General features: G+C 41.7%; 1 protein-coding gene across 1 annotated transcript in view; it reads right to left on the reverse strand.

The window, feature by feature from the left end:
- LOC306982207 (muscleblind-like protein 2a) overlaps nt 1-22,750 on the reverse strand; it is a 71,194-nt gene that overhangs the window by 11,144 nt on the left and 37,300 nt on the right. Inside the window, 6 exon segments of the mRNA XM_079582067.1 lie at nt 3,791-3,908; nt 3,910-3,942; nt 5,735-5,788; nt 13,203-13,463; nt 19,625-19,825; nt 21,309-21,473. Of these exon segments, the coding sequence (XP_079438193.1) occupies nt 3,791-3,908; nt 3,910-3,942; nt 5,735-5,788; nt 13,203-13,463; nt 19,625-19,825; nt 21,309-21,473 (832 nt within the window).

The following is a 22,750-nucleotide window of genomic DNA, read 5'->3' on the forward strand; positions in this document are numbered from 1 at the left end:
ATATTTACTGTAGAAACGTCCAGTGATCCTTGTTTAATGTTTATCCAAGAGTTTATCAATAGATATAATTGATAATTGGTCTGCTACATGACAATAAAATATGACTTTCTTGAACTTAAAATGGAGAAAAGAGTCAATTAAATTTTTCACTCAGAGAAAGACACTTTTAAGAAAGTCTCTTGGTATCGGTAAATATCGGATATCGGCAGATACTCAAACCCAGTATCGGTATCGGAGGCAAAAAAGCTGGATCGGTGCATCTCAAAAACAGCACAAAAAGAAAATGTCAAAAAAAGTGACGACAACGTGAGCAAAAAGATCTGTTTAGATGATGTTTTGTCGGTCTTAGCTTTCAAATGATGTGGTTAGATGTGGAGAAAATGCATTCAGTTAAGGTGGAGGTTAAGAGGTTTTACTATCTACTCCCTCACCTGATTGATTGAGTTTTGAATTTCAAAAACAAGGCGAAATTTCCTTTCATTTTACACAGATTTTTCTACCAAAAAGGCCTTATTTTACATCAAAACATAAAATGACAGAAAACTTGCGATACATTTATTTCTCATATGTGTGTCAGTAATCTACAGCAGAAGTTTCAAATTGATATCTCTATATTTAACCTCTTAACTCCCGCCTGAACCGAGAGTATTTTCTCCAGTTCAGCTTTACCCAAATCCTGTAGGCCAGTGTAACGCCTCATTTGAAAGCTAAGATCTACAAAACTCATCTGAATGGATCTTTTTCCTCATGTCATCAGAATTTTTTCTCCATCATTTTTTGGGGGGTTTTCAACTCATTTTTGTAACTTTTTTGTACATTTTTTGTCAAATTGTTTGTAAATTTTTTTGTCACTTTTTGTCAAATTTGTCCTTTTTTTGTAAAAAAATTGTCACGTTTTTGCCACTTTTTCATCATTTTTTCATCATTTTTTTGCCCCTTTTTGGTTATTTTTTCGTGAATTTTTTGGTCAAATTTTTCGTCATTTTTTTTGTCACTTTCTGTCCTTTTTTTTGTCCTTTTTTGTCAACTGATTTGTCAATTTTTTGTCACATTTTTGCCACTTTTTCATCATTTTTTTTGTCCATTTTTTTGTCCATTTTTTGTCCGTTTTTTGTCAAAGTTTTCTCACTTTTTTGTCACATCTTCATCATTGTTTTCGTCTCAGTTCTGTCGTTATTTTCTCACCTTTTTTCTGGAAACTTTTGGACTGGGGTAAAGCCAAACTGGAGAAAATGTGCTCGGTTCAGGTGGGAGTTAAGGGGTTAAAAAGTTTCCCTATTCACCTGCAGTGTCTTGCTTTAAAACTCACCAGGTTAAAAATACTCAAAAACGTTGCTTATTGTAGTATTTGCATTTTTTTAAAGGAAGTACGTGAAACAAATCAAGCTAGTCTGACACATTTGGTAACAGTCGACCGAATCTCATAATTATGCCCAAAGAAAATGCACGTTAGTCTCTCCGGACAGTTAGCGCTCCCATGCACAACAGCGGTTAGTAAAACATTGTTATTCCCAAGCACGATCGTGGCCCCAAGCGCAAGTCATTCACGCAGGAACGTGGACGGGGTGAAGGAAAAGCTGTCGGGCAAAAGTTCAGCAAAATACATAAACATTTACGCGCGGAGGGGAGAGCGGAGGAGGAGGAGGAGGAACATTTGCTACAGGCTAACAAGCTAACGCAGCAGCAGAGTGACCTCAGAGATGCTAACGCTACCGGGCGGAAGATCTGAATAACAAGTCGAGGGGAAGGGAAAATCGAGCATCGCATTAAGACCACATGTTGACGCCGTGTTGGATGATGTTTCTGCTGGGAATAATGTCAAACTGAAGCAGAACTGAACTCACAATGCTGAAAAACAAAATGCTAACGGATGATTAGCATCTGTAATGAAAGGTCTTCTGGTGAGGGAAAGACTTTTTGTTTTGTTGCTACTTGTGTAACTTTGCGGCTCACGAGGAGTTTATCTCGGAGGGTTAGTAGCCAGTGTCCTAAACTTAAAAATAATCTGAATTAAGAAAAAATGTGCTTGTTCCATTGGCAATAAGAAGTTTTATGCTAGCAAGACAAACACAAGTGTGAGCACTGAACTGTATGGATGTGAAGTTGTCAGATATGTCTTCTCTTCTTTCTTTTTATTCTTTTATTGTTTGCTTATTTCCATATTTCTATCCTTTTATACATATAGACTGTAAAACAATCAATGGCCGCTGGCTGCTCTGCTTTGTGACGACGACACCATAGGCCGCCATTGCTGTAGTACCTCCATATAGCCGCTAGTCTCCCATTGGAAAGCATAGGACTTTAGACACGTGAAAAATAACTTTAGAGCCTGGTCACTAATTTCTTTCTACAGCTTGATTTTCCTCCTGTGATAACGCTGGGTTAGTTACAATTAAAGAAACCAGGCTGGTTTTCATAAGAACAGTGTTTTTAAATCTCGTACTAATGATGGCCGGTTAGCATTGGAGCTGCGCGAGCTACACGTCACACAAGGGCGGAGTCTACAGTGAAGACCCGCCCTTATGCCCTTTTTAGGAACATGCTTCGTCAGAGCTGGGGAGGAGGAGTCTGTAAATCAGCCATGATTTCGGGGAGGAGTGAGGAGAAGCTGTCTATTATATATACAGTCTATAGCTGACATACATGTTGTACGAAGCTCTCCAAGAAAAAGCCCTGAACCACACTCAAAATAGGTTTATTTACTTTATTAATGTTTTGTTCCAAAATGGTTTGTTCACTGCAAAAAATAAGTAACTAGATTAGTTTAAATGGGAGCATATATTGGAGGAGGAATTTAAATTTGAGTTGTTTTGGCTCACTGAGATTTAGTTAGACCTTTTCCCTGGAGTATTTCACTTATTCTGATATGTTACTGACTCATTTCAATACATTTTGTCTTTATTTGAGCTTAATTTCTTTGCCAAAGGGGCAAGACTTGTCTCATTGGCAGTGTTACTGTCTTATTTCAACCAGAAGTCAGAAATGTCATCAAACTAGCAAAGTAAACAATGTTTTTTTTATGCTTTTTTCAATCACATAGCACCAGTCTAAATCACACTACAATGATGACCAAACCTTCTGTTGGTCTGTAAATGCAGTAAATTAGAATAACTGCCTTGTATAAAACTGCTCTCTCAAAATGGCTGTAGTGAATGTCTTGAAATAGGCCTCTGTCTCTTTAAGAACCTCTGAGCCTTTAGACACGCCCCCTCCACACGCTGTCTGTGGCATCAGTGGGGAGGGGGTTCTGCTGAGGAGCAGTGGTTGGTTACTCGGCTGGTGACGAAAGCTCGGAGGCGTCTCCAGGAGGTGGGGGCGTTCCTAGGAGGACTCAGGCAAACCTATCCCTAAAATGGCCGCCATCAGAGCTTTTACAGTTTACTCAAAAATACGTGAATGTGCCAAGGCAACACTTCAGGCATGTTTTTAATGAGGGAATGACATAATAACATGATGTAAAGCTTGAAAAAGTCATTTTGCATAATACCCCCCTTTAAGTCATTTAAACCAATGCTGGATTCACTTTTTGTAGTGTTTATGTAGCCTTGTGCTCTCTGGTGCTGAACTCATGTGGTTTTCCTCTTGAGCAATGATTAAGATTTTATACAAATGCTCCGGTCAATGAGTAGTGATATTATTACATGTTGTAGCACAGCGTGATTCCACTTCGGCCTTAACTATGCGTGACGTCATTGGAATGTAAAAGCTCATGGTCTTAATGTTATGCTCGATTAAGTTAAAGGGAGTTGAAACGCGTAGCAAATATCTCAATAACTGTGTGGTTGTTTACCTGTGGGGAAGAAGGCAGGTTGCTGGAGTTGCGCGTTGGCCAGAGCTTGCTGATAGTGCAGAACGTTGGGGTTGAACAGTGAAGACGCCCCGTTGGTTTTGTCCAACGCTTGTCTCTTTTGGTAGAGGCTGGAGCATGCCGTGAGGAAAGGCCTAGAGCAGATACGGAAAAATACAACGGGGAAATGATTAGAAGTTAGTGGCACAGTCGGATTAAAGGTATTAGTAAATGCGTAATAAACGTCAAAAGAACAATATGAATGGAACAAGCAAGAATAAGGTGTGCTAATAAGCCATTTACAGGTGATTTCGTCATTATATTATAGAGTAAAACTAAAGTAAAAGCAGCTGATGATGACTGAAACTATGACTAAAATGATAAGACAGTATAAATATGAAAAATGAGACTTGAAAGAGTCATTTAAATTCACTACAAAAGGAACAAGTTTGGTCCTTGTCCATGTGGGAGGAGCTTCATGAAGCTGTGGACTTTAAATATACATAATTATATTGAGTATTATAAATATAAGGTTGACTAGATTCATTTTATTGGTAAATATTCAAGACAAAATCCTTTAGTGACTTCAGTGAACTGCTGCTGCTTCTAATGTGACTTCTATGACTTCTAACAGGGCCGTTGAATCGAGTGGTGTAACTGGGTAACTGCCCCGGGCCCCAGGACTAGGGGGGCCCATGGAAAAAACAACTTTTTAATGAAAAAATGAAAGAAAATAGGATGTGAAATCTTCTTGCCCCTTGGCCTAAACCAGACGGTTGACGGGCTTGACTACACTGGAAAAAAAGCTTATAAAATGTAATAAAAATGCTAGGAAATGTGCTTGAATTAGGGCAGTTATTGTTGGTTTAGAGCAGGTTTGGACTGTCTTGAAATTAAATTAAAATTAAAATTAAAAAAAACCTCAAAATGAGGCAAGAACAATCTATCCTGTTCCACTGGCGATAAAATACAACTCAAAATCAGCAGAAATACCACTTTTAAGCCATTTTTGTTTAACAAAGGATGTTATGTAATAAAGGTCTGTCTATCTATCTATCTATCTATCTATCTATCTATCTATCTATCTATCTATCTATCTATCTATCTATCTATCTATCTATCTATCTATCTATCTATCTATCTATCTATCTATCTATCTATCTATCTATCTATCTATCTATCTCAGTGTTGTCTTACTTATACTTTATGAATCAGGTTTAAAAACTAAAAACCTCTTTAGTATGCTAGTCTAGTTAAATAATAAAGTCAGTAAAGGATTTCTGTTTGTCAATAAGTTTAAGAGGAGACACTAAAGGCAAAAGATTTTGGGTCAAATATAAATCATAAATTGGTCTCTCTTAACATATGTATAAACTTTGACCATAAAACCAAGCATTTTTCACCAGAGCTTATTTTAAAACTAAGAAAGATATCCAAAATCCCGTCTGAAAAAGTCTTTGTGACTAATATAAATCATAAATCGAAACCTGGACGAAAATATACAAAATGTGTGGTATTTTTAGGCATCAATGGTCTTATTTTTATATGAAGACATAACATGACAAAAAAACTTGCCATACATTTTTTTCCTATATTTATGTCAGTAATCTACAGCGGAAGTTTCAGATTGATATCTCTAAATTTAAAAAAAATTCCCTATTCACCTGTAGTGTCTCGCCTTCAGTTGATAAGATGCTAAAACCGCTAAAACACTGAAATGCAAATATTTCATTAGCACACCTCGTTCGAATGGAAACAGCCGTAACTAGCACAAGACAATGAAAAAAAAAAAGCAAAAAAGAACTACATAAATTAGCATTAGCATTAGCCAACTTAAATTCAGTGTGAGACAGAGGCTAGCACAGTTAGCATTAAACGGCTACATTACAGAAAGCTAACGTGCGAAAGCAAAACAAGAGAAAACAAAAAGGTGAAAGGTGAAAGTACCATGTCTACGGTGGCCTGGAGGGGTCGCTTCATTGCTTTGGCGGCGGAGTGTGTCTTTTAATAGCAGGCACAGCGAGCATGATGGGAGTTTTTTGTTTGGTTTGTTTTGTCAAGCGTTTTTTTGGGGGGGTAAACAGACAGCAAGCAGAGGAGGAGAGGAGGAGGAGGAGGAGGAGGTGCGGGCAGGGCGGGCGGGCGGGCGGGGCAGCGGCCATGGAGGGACAGCATTGCATTGTGGGTAGGTGAGAAAAGGGGGGTAAGGGGGAGGGGGGAAACAAAAAAACAAAAAACAAAAAAAAAATCTCAATCAAACCACGTACAAAACAATAGGCATGCACATAAACGAAAATAGTTGCTTAAAAATTAGGCTACGCTGAATTAGTAAGCAATAAGCAACTACACTTGAGTTCTTGGTTATAAAGGCAAGATACTATGAAGATACGAGGGTAAAGCGGAAGAAAATAGGTTTGGAGTAGTTTTCTGGTTTTGTTAGCTGCACATATCGCCAAATTACCGTGATTGCAATTTCCATATCGTCAGAAGCCACGATACATCGCAGAACAGATTTTTTTCAAATTTTGCTTCCTGTGAATGTCTTGTCTCATTCCTGGTATAAGAAAGCTAAGCCGATTTTCATGTAGAAGTGAAAAACAGGCACTTGAAGCTAGCCGATAGCATGTAGCATGAAGCTAACGTTATATTCTTTATTTATGGGCACAGATAAATAAGGCAAAGTCAAAATTAGCTTCTTATGAATGTCTTGTCTCACTCTTTGTATGAGAAAATTAAGCTGATTTTCATGTAGAGATGAAAAATGGGCACTTCAAGCTAGCCGTTAGCACGTAGCATGAAGCTAACATTAGGATTCGCCGTTATTTCTTTATTTATGGGCACAGACAAATAATGCAAAGTCAAAATTAGCTTCTCATGAATGTCTTGTCTCATTGTTTGTATGAGAAAATTAAGCCAATTTTCATGTAGAAGTGAAAAACAGGCACTTGAAGCTAGCCGATAGCATGTAGCATGAAGCTAATGTTAGATTTTGCCTGAATTTCTTTATTTATGGGCACAGACAAAAAATGCAAAGTCAAAATTAGCTTCTTATGAATGTCTTGTCTCATTCTTTGTATGAGAAAATTAAGCTGATTTTCCTGTAGAAATGAAAAACAGGCACTCAAAGCTAGCCGTTAGCATGTAGCATGTGGCTAACTTTAGAATTATGGTTACGATTCTCTGTTATTTCCTTATTTAAGGGCCGTTGAGCCACTTCGCTCCTCTCCGAGTCTCTGCATCCTTATTTGATAGAAAATACATCCATGTTTCAGCTTTTTTTTCTATAGTTGTGAAGCAGTTGATGAAAGAGTAGTTCTTTTCCTGCTTTGTTTTGGAAGCTTCGGCCATGACCATTTGTGGGCGTTACCCAAAATGCCGCCTGTATCTATCTCGGTGGCCTCAATACAAGCTCCAGTTTCGACAAATGAAGACAAATATGCCTTAAGGAGTTGGAAAATGTAGTCCCTTGGGCCCAACGTTGAGCGAGTTACAAGAAATAAAAGCAAAAATCCCATCCCACCCAAAAAATGGTAAGGATTGGTTATCTAGGAAGTCGGATGAATGAAAATGCAGCAATGGATTGTTGCAAAATGAGAAAACAAGCAAGGTTTTCATGGCTAAAACCTAATACAAAATCAATATCGATAGACGTTTTGTGCCATAAACATCCCCAAAATAAACAAGGCAATAAACCTAGTTAGTTTTGTAGTTTTGTCTTGTGAAAACGGTACTTGGTTCATTCAGCAGCTAATCTACTAGCTGCTAATGCTAATGCTAATATGCGTTAAAGAAACATTCATTCATTAGGCCAAACGCTGAGACTGTTTAACCCCGTCTTTCTCCAGTTTTGCCCAAATCTAAAAGCTTCTTGACTGGAGCTTACACCATTATAGGCCAGTGAAACGCCTCATTTGAAAGCTAAGACCTACAAAACTCATCTGAGCTCCTTGTTGGTTTTTGTTATTCACGTTGTTTTTTTTGTGTGATGTTACTGTGATCAAGCCAAGTGTGACCACGACATGTCAAAAAAGCAAAAACGTAATCAAAACACAAACAAAAAGGACAAAACCCTGACAATCATAACGAGGAAGAGGCTTAGATTCGTTTAATAAGTCTTAGCTTTCAAATGAGGCGCTACATTCTAATCAACTGGAGGAAATGCACTCGGTTAAGAGGGTAATAAGTCTGAACATTTACCGATTAAAGACGTCACAAAGGGCATGATAAACGGCCAACAGGTGGAGCTATTTCCTCCATAATGAGCCTTGATAGAGAGTAGCAATAGATAAACTAGAACCAGGAAAAATAAAATAGCTCCCGATCGTGATGACAAGCGATGAGAGAGACCAAGGCGAGGCCCAACGCACCGGTCCACCATGGGCTAATGTCATTTCGGTAATCACATTTTGCTAGCGTAACCCGATAGCTCATTGGTAATTCGATCCAGACGAGGGCCACACTTTAGCTTGTTTACCAGGGATTAGACAAGTTGAATTACGGAAGGCGATCTTTGCGGCGATGCGTTTCACATAAATAGGATTAGAAGGTGTTACTGACAGATAAGGCCGGTGTAGTTTTTAAAAACGTTTGTGGAATGGCTCACAAAACCGATGTACGGAAGCCTTAAAGGGACACACACGACGTGGAGTGTGGCTTTCAATTACGATGTTTTCTGTCAAGACAATATATTATTACCCACCTCCAAATTAGGGTAATATTTAAAGGAACAGGCCACCGTTTCTACATACTGAGATATGTACGTGAGCTTAGACGAGTTGATGCGTACCTGTGTGGTCTTTACGCGTACACTCAGTCACGCAAAGGACCAAGGATGTTGTTAGCATTTAGCCTCTCGTAGCATATCCCTATGGACCTTAACGGAAACATGGAAGAGCTTGGTCGCTTCTAACTTCACCCCCGTTTGGCCCCATAAAGGAAGAGGAGGAGAGGCTAAATGCTAACAACATCTTTGGTCTTTTTGACTGAGGGCACGCGTAAAGACCAGACAGGTGCGCATCAACTCGTCTAAGCTCAGGTAAGAACAGATCTCAGTATGGAAAACGGTGGCCTGTTCCTTTAAGATGCCTATGACCTATTAACCGAGTGCATTTTCTACAGTCGGCTTTACCCAAATCTAAAAGCTTGAGTGTCACGCCTCATTTGAAAGCTAAGGCCTACAACACTGATCTCAATGGATCTTTTTCGTCGCGTTGCTCAAGAAGATAAGAGTAAAAACACGGCCCCAGAGTCACACATTTATGTGATATAGTCAGCAAACATGGCACAGATGGCTCAAGACGCTAGCATGCTACCGGTTAGCAACTGTCAACAAATGGCTTCAGCAGGATAAACATGTGTGGCTCACATCTATGAACACGGAGGAAATCCTACAGTAACAGAGCTGAGCTGTTACTATTAGTCTACATGTGTGTATCATGTTGAAACTAAATGCTAACCGTTGGCATGCTAACATCTTGAACAGCTAAAACACTGGTTTCTTCACATAAAAGTGCATCTCTGGGGCCGTCCATCTTCTTCAGCAATGATTACGAGTAAATAGATGTTTGTGGTTCAGGGCTTTCTCTTGGAGAGGTCAGAGCTGAGCTGTTGAAGGTTAGTGCTAGAAGGTATGTTCGGGAGGGACGATCTACTGTGATTTTGTATAGATCTATAAATTGGTTTGTCTAAAAATACAAATAATCCTAATCCTAACCCTAATCCTAACCTTAAAGTTAACCATTTCCCTGGCCCTAACCTTAATTAGTGTCAAAATATCTCACGTTCTCACAGCAGACTGTCCCTCCGGAGCATACGATCTAACACTGACTGCTGTTGAAACTAAATGCTAACTGGTAGCATACTAAAGTCTTTCACACTGACTCACTGGTTTCTTCACATAAACGTGCATCTCTGGGGCCGTCCATCTTCTTCAGCAATGATTACGAGTAAATAGATGTTTGTGGTTCAGGGCTTTCTCTTGGAGAGGTCAGAGCTGAGCTGTTGAAGGTTAGTGCTAGAAGGTATGCTCGGGAGGGACGGTCTGCTGTGATTTTGTATAGATCTATAAATTGGTTTGTCTAAAAATACTAATAATCCTAATCCTAACCCTAATCACTGACCGCTGTTGAAACTAAATGCTAACTGGTAGCATGCTAACGTCTTTCACACTGACTCACTGGTTTCTTCACATAAACGTGCATCTCTGTGACCATCTGTGTGGTCCATCTTCTTGAGCAATGATTACAAGTGAATAGATGTTTGTGGTTCAGAGCTTTCTCTTGGAGAGGTCAGAGCAGAGTTGTTGAAACTAAACGCTCACCTGTAGCATGCTAGCGTCTTGAGCAAAACTAACTCACTGCTTTCTTCACATAAACTCTGGGGACGCGTTTTTACTGTTTTCTTCTTGAGCAATGATTACGAGGACATAAAAACGCCACGGTCACTCAGTTGTCTTTCATTTTCATCCCGAGTAGAGATATTGTTACATGTTGTCGTTCTACTTCGGTATTCAAAATGGCCGCCATAACGACAAAAGTCACATAACTGAAAGGCATGAATTACTAGTTGGCGTTTTAAAATGTGAAATAAAGCCTGTGAGAAGAAACAAACAGCGAGGAGAGCGAGCGGCCGGGCTGGTCAGGAGCCATCGTGTATGAATGAAGTGAAAGCAGCCAATGACGAGGGTTTGCGCACATTAAAGCATGCCATGGAGGAGCACTCAGCGTCACATAAACTACTGTCGTGCACAACTTCAAAATAAAAGCCTGCGCAGTGCATTCTACTTCCCTGGCAAAGCTTTTTCCTCTCTTATTTTTCTACGCTGCGGCTAAAAGCATCGGCGAGGTTAAGCCCCCACTCTTGGATATTGCTTCTCGTCTCGCTCGTGATTCAATTTGCGGCGATTTGAAAGCTTTGTGGAAGAGGGAGTCGGTGGCGTCGTCTGTGGAACGCGCCAAGGGCAATTCGAGAATAAAACATAGTGGGGGGGGAAAACTGCGGTATTTTCCGAAATGGGTCCAAATGACATCGTTTGGGTATCTTCCTAGTATCTTGTCAAAAGGAGGCGCATTGTAAAGAAGTAGCTTTTAATGAAAAATGAGAATCTCTACTGTTAGTCTATGGAAATGTCACTATGCAGACTGATCATAACATCTTTAGCTGAAGACAAGGGTTAGTGTTAGGGCTGCACAATATGGGAAAAACGAGCAACACTTTACATTACACTGCAACTATATCTATTATAATAAAGTGTAAATCAGCGTAGTTATGGAAGCAGGACACATGCAGAGCTTGTTTTGCTGAATCATCATTAACGAATTCTCAGCCTATAAACAGACAGGACATAACCAGGAAACTTGTATTTCTTGGTAATAATATGTAAACAGACGCCAACTGCATTATTATGCCAAGTAATGTGCCACGTCCAACCTGTTGTTAAGTCTTTTCTGTGCTTTAATGTCTCTATTAACGACTAAAATCATTACTTAAGGATTCAGTTGATGCAGTAAAAGTTTCCTATTGTAACGCTGAGGGACACGTGACTCCGAGTGTGATCTTAAGAGGTCACAGTTCGTCCTTTCTCGCTATTTACCCTTTAAGGATCAGCGATGTCCAGCACAAATCAACATCATGGACAGTGAGATACTGATGGAAGTCACTGGGATGTGTTAAAAGTTTTTATCTCAGCTCAACTAAAAACTAAAACGAAAGTATTTATACTAAAGGCGGGCCCATTATTTGTTTCAGCAGCTCGTTTAAAACCTTGGCGTTATTATTGGCCGTAGAGGTGGGCCATATCGTATCGCTAGGCTTGATAACAAATTTGAATATCGATGTATTGAGGCAGGAAAATATCGCGATTAACGATATGATTGACTCTGACGATACTCGATACTGTCAAAGCAGAAATGAGAGTAAATCTTTGTCCTAAAAGTGCATACACTACAAAAAGTAAATATCAAGCATTGGCTTAAATGACTTGAATTGAGGAAATGTTTCTTGTTTTGAGCGGTTTTCACTCATTTAGACACTTTTCCTGATCGGACCAAGTTTACTTTGCTTGTTTGAGGACATTTCAGACCAGTTCTAGGGTAAATCTCGCTTGAAATAAGAAAGTAAAGTTGCCAATGAGATAAGACCAATTTTCTTACCCCATTGGCAAAGAAAATGACCTGAAATAAGGATGAAATGTATCGAAACGAGTCAGAAACGTCTCAGAACAAGTGAAATAATCCAGGACAAATGCCCAAGAACTTCTTAACTAGTCAAAACAACTAAAATTTGGATTATTATGCTCAAATTGAGATGTTTATACTGATCTAGTTAAATACTTTTTGCAGTGTAATCATATCTTTAAATACCACACAAGCGGCAATAAACATGAAATATAATAAAACTCAATTTACTTCAGTTAAAAATCAAGGGGGGGGAAATGCTAATAAATGTATGATGATAAATATTGAGCCCAAAAATGTATCGGTTATCTGTTATTAATTGAACGATGAGTCGATATAATCATTATCGTGACAGCCCTACGTATCACATGGGGTCAGGTGTTTAAAAAGTTAAAGTAAATGGAGGATGTAAACCGCTTGAACAGATCGAGTATAGATAATATTTGTGAGGAAAGGAGTATGCCGTTAGAATTAATCTTTCCAATAGGCGAAAAGCTGGGATTTGAAGTAATTTGTCCATTATCAATTATGTCGTTATCATGATATTTCTTTTATAAATCGTGATATAGATTTTAGGCCACATCGCCCTAGTTGCCGTTAGCTTCGAGACAAAAACACCGTATTTGCTCCTGTGGCGATGCTTTAAGTTAAGGTTAAGGTAAACTTAATTAATCCCCGTAGGGAAATGTATTCTCTGACCCGTCCTCAAAGCTGCTGGGGCGACCTGTAGGGGCAGCGAGCAGCCAGCGTGGGCCGGCGCATCTCCAGATGTGGAGCCAGGCTGATGGTCAGTATCACCTGGTCATGGGGAAACCGGAGGAAACCTACGCAGACACGAGGAGAACATGCAAACTCCACACGGAAAGACCCCGACCAGGTGGGGATTGAACCCGGGGCCATGTTCCTGTGGCTGTCCATCAGTAACTCACTGCCTGACACTGATACTAACTCATGAGGAAATAACGGGACAGGAAGAGCAGCTCCTCCTGAGGATCCACTCGGAGTCACGTGACACTCGTGTGCTTTGACCTTGCAGCAGAAAATCACAATCAATCATTTAGGCAGGACTATATTCTCTGAGGAAAACAAAGAAGGGTAAAAGCTAAATAAAAGCTGCTAAACCCTCTCGTTTACGACTAACGAGACAAAAAAAAGTCACTTCCCCGACATCGTGCAGCCCTAACACTCTATATACCAAATCAAAACCACGACATCGTTACAGAGAGCGTGGTTTGGCTCACCATAGCGGCGGCTTGGGCGGCGGCTTGTGCGGCCACGGCGCTCTGGTTGGCCTGGTGCTGCGCCGCCTTGATCTTGGCCTGCAGATGCGCCGGCGGGTGGAAGTACTTGCACTTTTCCCTGGAGCAGCGGCTCTTGATGAAGTCCATGCAGACGGTGACCGTGTTGTCGCTCGTGTCGATCATGGGGGAGTCCGAGGGGTGGGCGAAGCGGCAGTCAGTCTCCCCGCGGGCGCAGTTGCCGCGCTGGAACTCCCGGCAAACCTGAGGGAGGAGGGGGAAACATTCAGGGTCACAGTAACACAATAAAGCTGACAATAACTAGTGTGTGAGTGAAAAAAATACTTTATTAGTGTCTTTTAACCCATTTCATTCCACTGTCAGGAAAAATATGAGGCACAGGGTCTCTAACACCACTGCTGGGGTAAAGGACGCCATTGTTATTAAAACTCGTCCACAGAACAATAAATCTGGACGGAGGAGCTTTGGCGAAAACCCTAGAGCAGGAAAGGGCAATCGATTTCCACATGAGGAACCTGAAGTGAGTTAGAGCCGCACCAACAATAACTCAAACTTATTCTGCTCAACTTTATCCTCTTGTTCACTGCATTGCATTGATTAAACTAGGCCTGCACCACATGTGGGGCTGCGCCATTAAATATTAAGTAAGTCGTGCCCCTAGAGGCCATAAGCGCCACTGCAGGTGTCGTAGCATGTTGTGTTTTTACTCATTAATTGTCCGTGAGAGTAAATACTACACTGACAGAAAAGACAAAGGGAGAGAGGGATATTGTTCATCTAATTACACAATGGAGATCATTTCTTTCACTCAAACTTGGCACTAGCCCGCAGTTAGCTTTGCCCGTTGCAAATAGCCCAAATAATTCCTTAATAATTGCTCTTGATTTCATTGTGTTTTAGTCAGTTGTTGTGAGATAAGTTCTTATCTTTATCCAAAACATTCCCAAACATAAGCCTCCTAAACCGAGCCACAAACGACTCTTTACTCTTTACAAGCCGCACAGGCTCAGCTTCATCTCTGTGGAGTTTATGATCAGTGCATTAGAGCAGGTATCAGCGAGGGAGTGGAGTGATTAGCGCTGCGGCTAACGTTATGACGCTACATTATAAATGCTGATATTTTCACAGCACATCCACGATCTACCGCAAACCTTAACTATACACTGAGAAGTAAACAAAGGCACAGATATGGCACGTCGTCACCATGTCTCGCCACTACATTCCCTTCTATGGGCCGTGGCCATGAGCCACATGGGCCAAAGTCACGTTCCTTCCTACATATAGTGTGGTTTTGTTGCTCATCTGATCATTTGTATCCGAACCATCTCCAAATCACTGAACCACTGTTTTTTCTTTTAAAAACCAAGGGGCTCTCCTCCACACGCTCCACGTGCTCCACACACGTTGTTGCTTTCTCCATGTTTGTTGAAGAGTGTCTGAGTGTCTGAGGAGGGGCGGGGCCTGTGTGTCTGAGGAGGGGCGGGGCCGGAGCGTCAGTGTCTGAGGAGGGGCGTCTGAGGAGGGCCAGGGTGTCTGTGGAGGGGCGGGATCAGAGCGTCTGAGAAGGGGCGTCTGAGGAGGGGCGGGGCCAGGGCGTCTGAGGAGGGGCGGGGCCAGGGCGTCTGTGGAGGGGCGGGATCAGAGCGTCTGAGAAGGGGCGTCTGAGGAGGGGCGGGGCCAGGGTGTCTGAGGAGGGGCGGTGCCAGGGCGTCTGTGGAGGGGCGGGATCAGAGCGTCTGAGAAGGGGCGTCTGAGGAGGGGCGGGGCCAGGGCGTCTGAAGAGGGCCGGGGCCGGAGCGTCTGAGGAGGGGCAGGGCCAGAGCGTCTGAAGACGGGTGGGGCCAGAGCTTCTGAGTGTCTGAGGAAGGCCGGGGCGTCTGAGGAGGGGCGGGGCCGGAGTGTCCCCGCCCCTCCTCAGTGGGGAGGGGGTTCTGCTGAGGAGCAGTGGTTGGTTACTCGGCAGGTGACGAAAGCTCGGAGGCGTCTCCAGGAGGTGGGGGCGTTCCTAGGAGGACTCAGGCAAACCTATACGTGAATGTGCCAAGGCAACACTTCAGGCATGTTTTTAATGAGGGAATGACAAAATAACATGATGTAAAGCTTGAAAAAGTCCATTTTGCAGAACACCCCCCCTTTAAAAATCGATATACAGCCCAGCTGTATTTCACTGTACGACCTAAGACCTGCGATTTTCAGCTATGACCTAAGATTTTCCACAATAATGAGTGATTGCTTGTCGCAGACGGCCAAAATCGTAGCGTGTACACAGAGCTTTCGCCTGTGCATTGGTGAGTCTGTAGGAGCTACATGAGAGGAGATGTTGTTGGAACAAAAAAACAGCCCTTAAGTTCGGTTCCCCGGTCTTTCGTAGGGGGGGTCTCGGGTAAGTTTAACAGACTCTAAAGATGTTAAGGGAGAAAAATGGTAAAAAGAATCCCCACATCTTCACCTGCTCCTCGCCTTTACACTGGCTCCGAAGTAAAACCTCAGTGTGAATGTAAAACAACACACAACAACAAGCCACATGGTTGTAAGTCACTGTGGGGTTTGGTTTTGAACCCTGTGGACTCCCCCTCCTCCTGCCCCCCCCGTGCCTCGGCGGGACTGAAGTTTACGAAAACAAACACGTGGCTGTGAGTGGGCGCTGGTCTCCGGAGCCTCCCAGGGCCTTGATTTTAGCCTGGGTTTTGTTGCTAAGCGAGAGGGAGAAGAAGAGAAAAAAAAAAAAACACCCACGCGTCACCTCGCTCTCCCGGCTTCGAGCCACGCTGTTTATCTGTTTGGTAAAATAATATCCACTCTCATATTTATTCGTGCAATCTTTTGTAATTACGAGGCTGTTTTAATTTGGCGGAGATAATGCGCGCTCGAGGGCAGGCGGCGATGGAGGCGTGCGGAGTAATTGCAACAAGGGAACGCATTTAAATCAATACGAAGTCAGGGAGGTTGTTTTTTTTCACGGGACGAGATCGTTTTCAGTGAAGCTCAGCCATGATTAAGATCGGATTTTGGAGCGATTTCGTCAGGAATTTGAAGCCTGGTTCGTCTGTAAGATGAAACACATCGACCTCAACCTTAACCTTGTGTGATTTTAACGCCTAAAAACTATCATTTAAAATTAGATATTTAATTTCGTATGATTTGTAAAGATTCAAGTCCTTCTAACCCAGTGCAATGTTATCAAATGGAAGCACCACTCATGTCCTTGATACTGTTTTGATGTATTTTTTGCTATTTCACGACTCTTTGATAATAGTGACTGACCTTGTGTCATATCTGGCAAGAAAATAAGGTTTTTCAAATGTTATTCCACTTTTATAAGAAGCATAGACTTTAGTTACATTTGTTCATGGGTTTTCCTCTGTCAAACCTCTGTTTATATCAAATACAGTGTTTCCTCATTTATCGCAAGGGTTATGTTCTAAAAATAACCCGCAATAGACAAAATTCATAGTCAGATTTTTTTTTTTTTATTGTTATATATGTTTTAAAGAGGGGGTATTATGCAAAATGGACTTTTTCTAGCTTCACATCATGTTATTATGTCATTCCCTCATTAAAAACATGCCTGAAGTGTTGCCTTGGCACATTCACGTATTTTTGAGTAATCTGTAAAAACTCTGATGGCGGCCATTTTAGGGACAGGTTTGCCTGAGTCCTCCTAGGAACGCCCCCACCTCCTGGAGACGCCTCCGAGCTTTCGTCACCAGCCGAGTAACCAACCACTGCTCCTCAGCAGAACCCCCTCCCCACTGACGCCACAGACAGCGTGTGGAGGGGGCGTGTTGGAAAGGCTCAGAGGTTCTTAAAGAGACAGAGGCCTATTTCAAGACATTTACCACAGCCATTTTGAGAGAGACATTTCATACAAGGCAGTTATTCTAATTTACTGCATTTACAGACCAACAGAAGGTTTGGTCATCATTGTAGTGTGATATAGACTGGTGCTATGTGATTGAAAAAAAGCATAATACCCCCTCTTTAAGGCACACTTTATACACTTTTCTCACTAGTTCACTCGGGTTCTCCCTTATGCCTTTTTGATTCCCATCACAGACGTGGGGATGGAAACATCACGAGCTGCTCTCGCCTCCGCAGAGACAATCGTAGCTACGACCAGCGTTTGATAGTAGCAGCTTCATGCGTCAGAAGGCGAGTGTTTAGCTGAGGTGAGCGCCACATGCTAGCGCTGGAAAAGTGCAGAGAAAGTCCTGCAAAACGCGGAGTCGGACCCGCTCATGCCCGGCCTGTGTTGCTGTGACTGTGATCTGCGGTGACACTGACAAAACTGTACTTAAAGTAAATCTTGCGAAACAGCGAGGCCGGAGGGTGAACCGTGATATAGTGAGAGACCGCTGTATAACATTTGTTTCTGACTTTAAAACAGTCTTTCTGTTCGTTTTAACACGACATGACCAATAATCATTGAACATGGGACAGTGATGCAGTGAATGCTAACACTGAACCGTGGGAATGAATGGAGAAAACAAAGCTAACACTTCAAAATCATAATCAATATTTCTGAAACTCAACAGAGAGTGACTGAACAGACTTAGTTATCAGGCCCATTAGCCAAAAATGCTGAACGTACTGCTATAAAAGTAATATTTACCAAAATATTCGGTTAGCGGAGATAAATGCTAACGGCTCAGCAGCTACGCTAACCCCAGAAGTAGCGGCAATACTGTGCGGCATTTTTGGCTAATGAGTCTGAGAAATAAGTATGTTCAGTAACTCTCTGTTGAGTTTCAGAAACACTGATGGTTGTTTTTAAAGAGGGGGTATTCTGCTTTTTTCGCTCACACAGCACCAGTCTATATCACACTACAATGATGAGCAAACCTTCTGCTGGTCTGTCAATGCAGTAAATTAGAATAACTGCCTTGTATAAAATTGCTCTCTCAAAATGGCTGTAGTGAATGTCTTGAAATAGGCCTCTGTCTCTTTAAGAACCTCTGACCAGTGTTAATTTTGACAACATATTTTAATTTAGTTTTGGTCTTTTGACTAAAAAGTAATTTAATTTTAGTCAAGATTTAGTGAAAAAAAACTTTTCAATTTAGTCGACTAAAATTAAGACTAATTTAGTCGACTTATATTTATAATATTCATTATAATCATATTTAATCGTGGTCCTCGACTTCATGGAGCTGCTCCACATGAATAAAGCTCAGACCTGTTAATTTGGCAGTGAATTTAAATGATATGAGGCTTTTTCAGACGGTCAATAGAAGTTTGGATGATTTTAGTCTCTCCTTTTCATTTTTATTTAGTCTTATTTTAGTCGACTAAAATATCAGGACATTTTAGTCATAGTTTCAGTCTCATGAGAAAGTTTTAATTTAGTTTTAGTCCAATTTTAGTCGTCAAAAATATCACTTTGACTAAAATTAAGACTAAATATTTTAGTCGACGAAATTAACACTGTCCGACACGCCCCCTCCACACGCTGTCTGTGGCATCAGTGGGGAGGGGGCTCTGCTGAGGAGCAGTGGTTGGTTACTCGGCTGGTGACGAAAGCTCGGAGGCGTCTCCAGGAGGTGGGGGCGTTCCTAGGAGGACTCAGGCAAACCTATCCCTAAAATGGCCGCCATCAGAGTTTTTACAGATTACTCAAAAATACGTGAATGTGCCAAGGCAACACTTCAGCATGTTTTTAATGAGGGAGTGACATAATCACATGATGTAAAGCTTGAGAAAGTCGATTTTGCATAATACCCCCCATTTACGAGTTTTCGGTCTCGGACTCGGAAGCGGAAGTCATGACCTCACACTTAACATATGGGGACTAGCCTCACCGGCCAGTCACAAGATGGCCGCCACGTTTGCCACGTCAACGAGCCTCATATCCTATCTAGAGCTTCATTAAGGCCTTCGGCGATAGTTACTCAGTGTTCTGCATCGATCTGAGTCTCAATCAATACAGTTCACTTTCACCAGCTTTAATTTAGCACAGAATTGAGTTTTTGTGGATAATGATGAGGAAATATATCACTATAATATCGTTTATCTCGATATTTTCAGAAAAGATACATATCGTCCTTAAACAAATATCATGGTGACAGGCCCAGACGCAGAGGAAAATGAGGGCGGGTCGAATGCAGAGGACAAACTTCCATTCCATAAAACAAATACGTAATTAGCCTTTTGCTAATTTGCCCTTTCGCCCCGAGATGCCAAGAAAACTACAATACACGAGCTCTGGCGGCCGTAAAATTAAAAGCGCCGGGCCTTTATTAAAAGCCCATTACCTGGAGGCGGTTTGAGATAGGCTTGTTTTGCCGCAGTAAATAAAGTTAATCAAAACGTCCCGGGGAAGCAGCTTTAATTACAGTGAATAGTGACCCCCCGATCGTCCTCTGTGAAAGGGCCTAATGAGGTGTCTGCGGGTGCGGCCGGGTCACCTCCAGCTTGTCGGTGCGCAGGAGCTTCTGTCCCGTGGAGTTCCCGGAGCCCACGGACACGGTGGGGCTGCCCGGGACGATGACGGGCGCGGACTGGAGCAGGTCCGAAGGCACCAGGCTCACGCTGTGGGACATGGGGGTGAGGTACGGGGCGTAGCTCAGGCCGCCGCCCGAGCCGAGGGCCTGGCTCACCGGGAACGTCTGAGGGGGAGGAGAGGGAGACGGGATCAGTCGGGGAACAAGGGTTTAGAATCACTGCAGTCTTTACAGTTCACACATTGGCTTTTCCCAAATCTAAAGCTTCAATAATTATAAATTGTGAGAAAAACAAGAAGAAAACAAGGGTCAAAAAGTGACAAAAACCTAGAAAGGAGCAAGAGACAAAAGAGCGACAGAAAGCAACAAAAATGTGACCAGAAAGCGATGAAAGTGCAGAAAAAAGGGCCAAAAATGTGACAAAAAGCCACAAAAGAGTAGGGCTGGGTACCATTAAAAAAGGTTTAAGTACTACTGGTATAGAAAAATTAAAGTAATGAAAGCAGATACAGAAAATCAATATAAAATCTTTATATTGAAGTTTTGATGCTGTTGGTCATCAACATTTGAAAGGATGAAAAAGTGAAACATAAGTTCACAAAAATTGGAAAAAAGTGGGAAAAATTTGACAATTTTTAAATGAAAAATGTTGAGACAAAGAAAAAGAAAAAAATTGGGGGGAAATTTTTAATCATTGAGAAAATTGGGAACAAAACATGTTGAAAAATGGGGGAAAATTTGGAAATCTTTGGAAAAAACAAGATTTTTTTTTTTTTTATTGGGGATAAGTAAATAAGAAAAACTTGGAAAGTGTTTTTTCGCCCTTTTGTCGTTAAAGTGATGAAAGTGCAGTGAAAAAGTGACACAAAAAAAATGAAATATTCGGGGGGGAAAATTGAGAGAAAATTGGGAAAAAATATATTGGAAAAATGGGGGATTTTTTTTCTAAATTAAAAAAAAAAATTAAACTGGGGGAAAAATATGACGTGTTTTTTCGCCCTTTTGTCGTTAAAGGGATGAAAATGCAAACCTGACAAAAAGCCACAAAAGAGCAACAAAAAAAGTAACAAAAATGTGACAACAAAAGAAATTGACAAAAACAAAAAAAAACATGGCAAAAACAAGGATAAAGAGCAGTTTTGATCAGTTTTGTCTGCAATTTGTGAAATGTGCTTATAAACATGTATAAACATGTTCCTGTGAAAAATTGGGAGGCTACAAATGTATTAGGAAAGTTACAAATGAGTTTGGACCAAGATTAATTTATCTTACTGTTGTTGTTTAAAAAAAAATCAAGTATTGATTAAGAATGAAATCAAAATATGTTTTACATTTTAAATTCCTTTAATTCTTGACATTTTCTCATTGAGCTTCACAATGTCGTCACAGAAATGGTTTTGACTTCACAGACTGTTCAGGGACAAGGACTTTATGAAGCTCATGGACAAAATGCCAAGGCAATTTAACATGTAACACCTTCATTTTGGCACAATGACTTTCAATGCCGCTCGTCTAACTGGAGGATTAACCCATTGTGCATGTTTTGGGTTGGAGAAGAATGCGCAGCCTGGGAGTGGAACCCGGGACCTTCTCGCTGTGCCTTGTGCGTGTCTCTGAGTGCTTTGCTGAGTGCTTTGCTGTGCCTCACCACGGGCTGCATGGTGGTCCCTGGGATCATGAACTGCATCTGCTGAGCCAACATGGCCGCCGCCGTCTTCTGCTGGATGAGGTTGTTGCGGCCGTTGATCTCCAGCTGCGTTTTCAGGTGGGCCGGCGGGTGCAGGTACTTACAGTTCTCTCTCGTGCAGCGGCCCTGGACAAGACACACAGGACAGCGAAGATTAAACCACGGATGAAGGACATCGGTGATAAACAGTCTTCATTTTGACATTTCTTCAAACACTCTCCTAAAAGCGCTTGGGTCGAAAATATATATATTGGGCCGATATTTGGTATCCGATATCTCCGGAACCAAAAGTAATAGAGACTTTCCGTTTTCGCCTTTGGGAAGAGCGAAGTCAGGACTTTAAAACCAGTCCTTCCACAACTTCCTAGGTCACAGAGGAACAAAGCAACATCGCGATGAAAAGCAAGCACACAAGTTGGAGAATTCAATCGCTGAGTTACCTTTAAAGCAGAACTAAGTAACTTGTTTTCCGTAATAAATCTTTTTGTAGTCCTTGTGGGGGTAATACAAGTGTTTATGGGATGATTGGGGGTCTTTCATCTCCCCCTGGTGTCTCTGACCAGAAAACCATGCTTGCAACTTTCCCTGCTCCAACCCGGAGGCACAATACACACTAATGGAATCACGAAGAAGAAGCTAACAGGCTAACGGGCAAAGCTAACTGCGGGCTAGCACCACTTAAACAGTATATACAGCCAAGTTTGAGTGAAAAAAATGATCTCCATTTTGTAATTGGATGTACAATATCCCTCTGTCCCTTTGTCTTTTCTGTCTCACGGACAATTAATGAGTAAAAAAATCGCAACATGCTACGACACCTGCAGTGGCGCTTACGGCCTCTAGGGGCATGAGTTACTTGGTTCAGCTTTCACCTCTGCAATTGTAATAATTTTTGACCACCACACAAAATGCCACTGCTAGCAACAGCATACTAATGCTAAAATCAAAGCCGGGACAGAAACTATGATTGGATCACCTAAAGTAAGCAAATAAAACTAGCCTCGGCTGGAGTGGACAAGTATTTATGCTTTTACAGGATTATAGATCAGACATGTGGACAAAGCGGCCAATAATATCGGCCGAGTAAATCAGCATCGGCCAATAAAAATCCCCAAAGATCGGTGTCAGTCTTAGAAAAACCCATACTGGTCGACCTCTAGTCTAATGCTGGGAGAGGGGGAACTACAAAGACCATGATCCTTTGCTGTTCCAGTGCAGCCAGCATGACCTGTCTGAATTATTGCCTATGGATATGTTAAGGAATTTTCCAGCAAAAAAAGGAGTATTTCTGCACATTTCAATCAGTTTCCCCACATAAACCAACATAAAAACTTGAACAGTTTCTTAACGGATTTCAGAAAAATCCAGGTGAAGCTAAAGTCCATTCGAGACACAATAATAAA

The sequence above is a fragment of the Gobius niger genome, assembly GCF_951799975.1.
Source record: "Gobius niger genome assembly, chromosome: 23".
Lineage (NCBI taxonomy): Eukaryota > Metazoa > Chordata > Actinopteri > Gobiiformes > Gobiidae > Gobius > Gobius niger.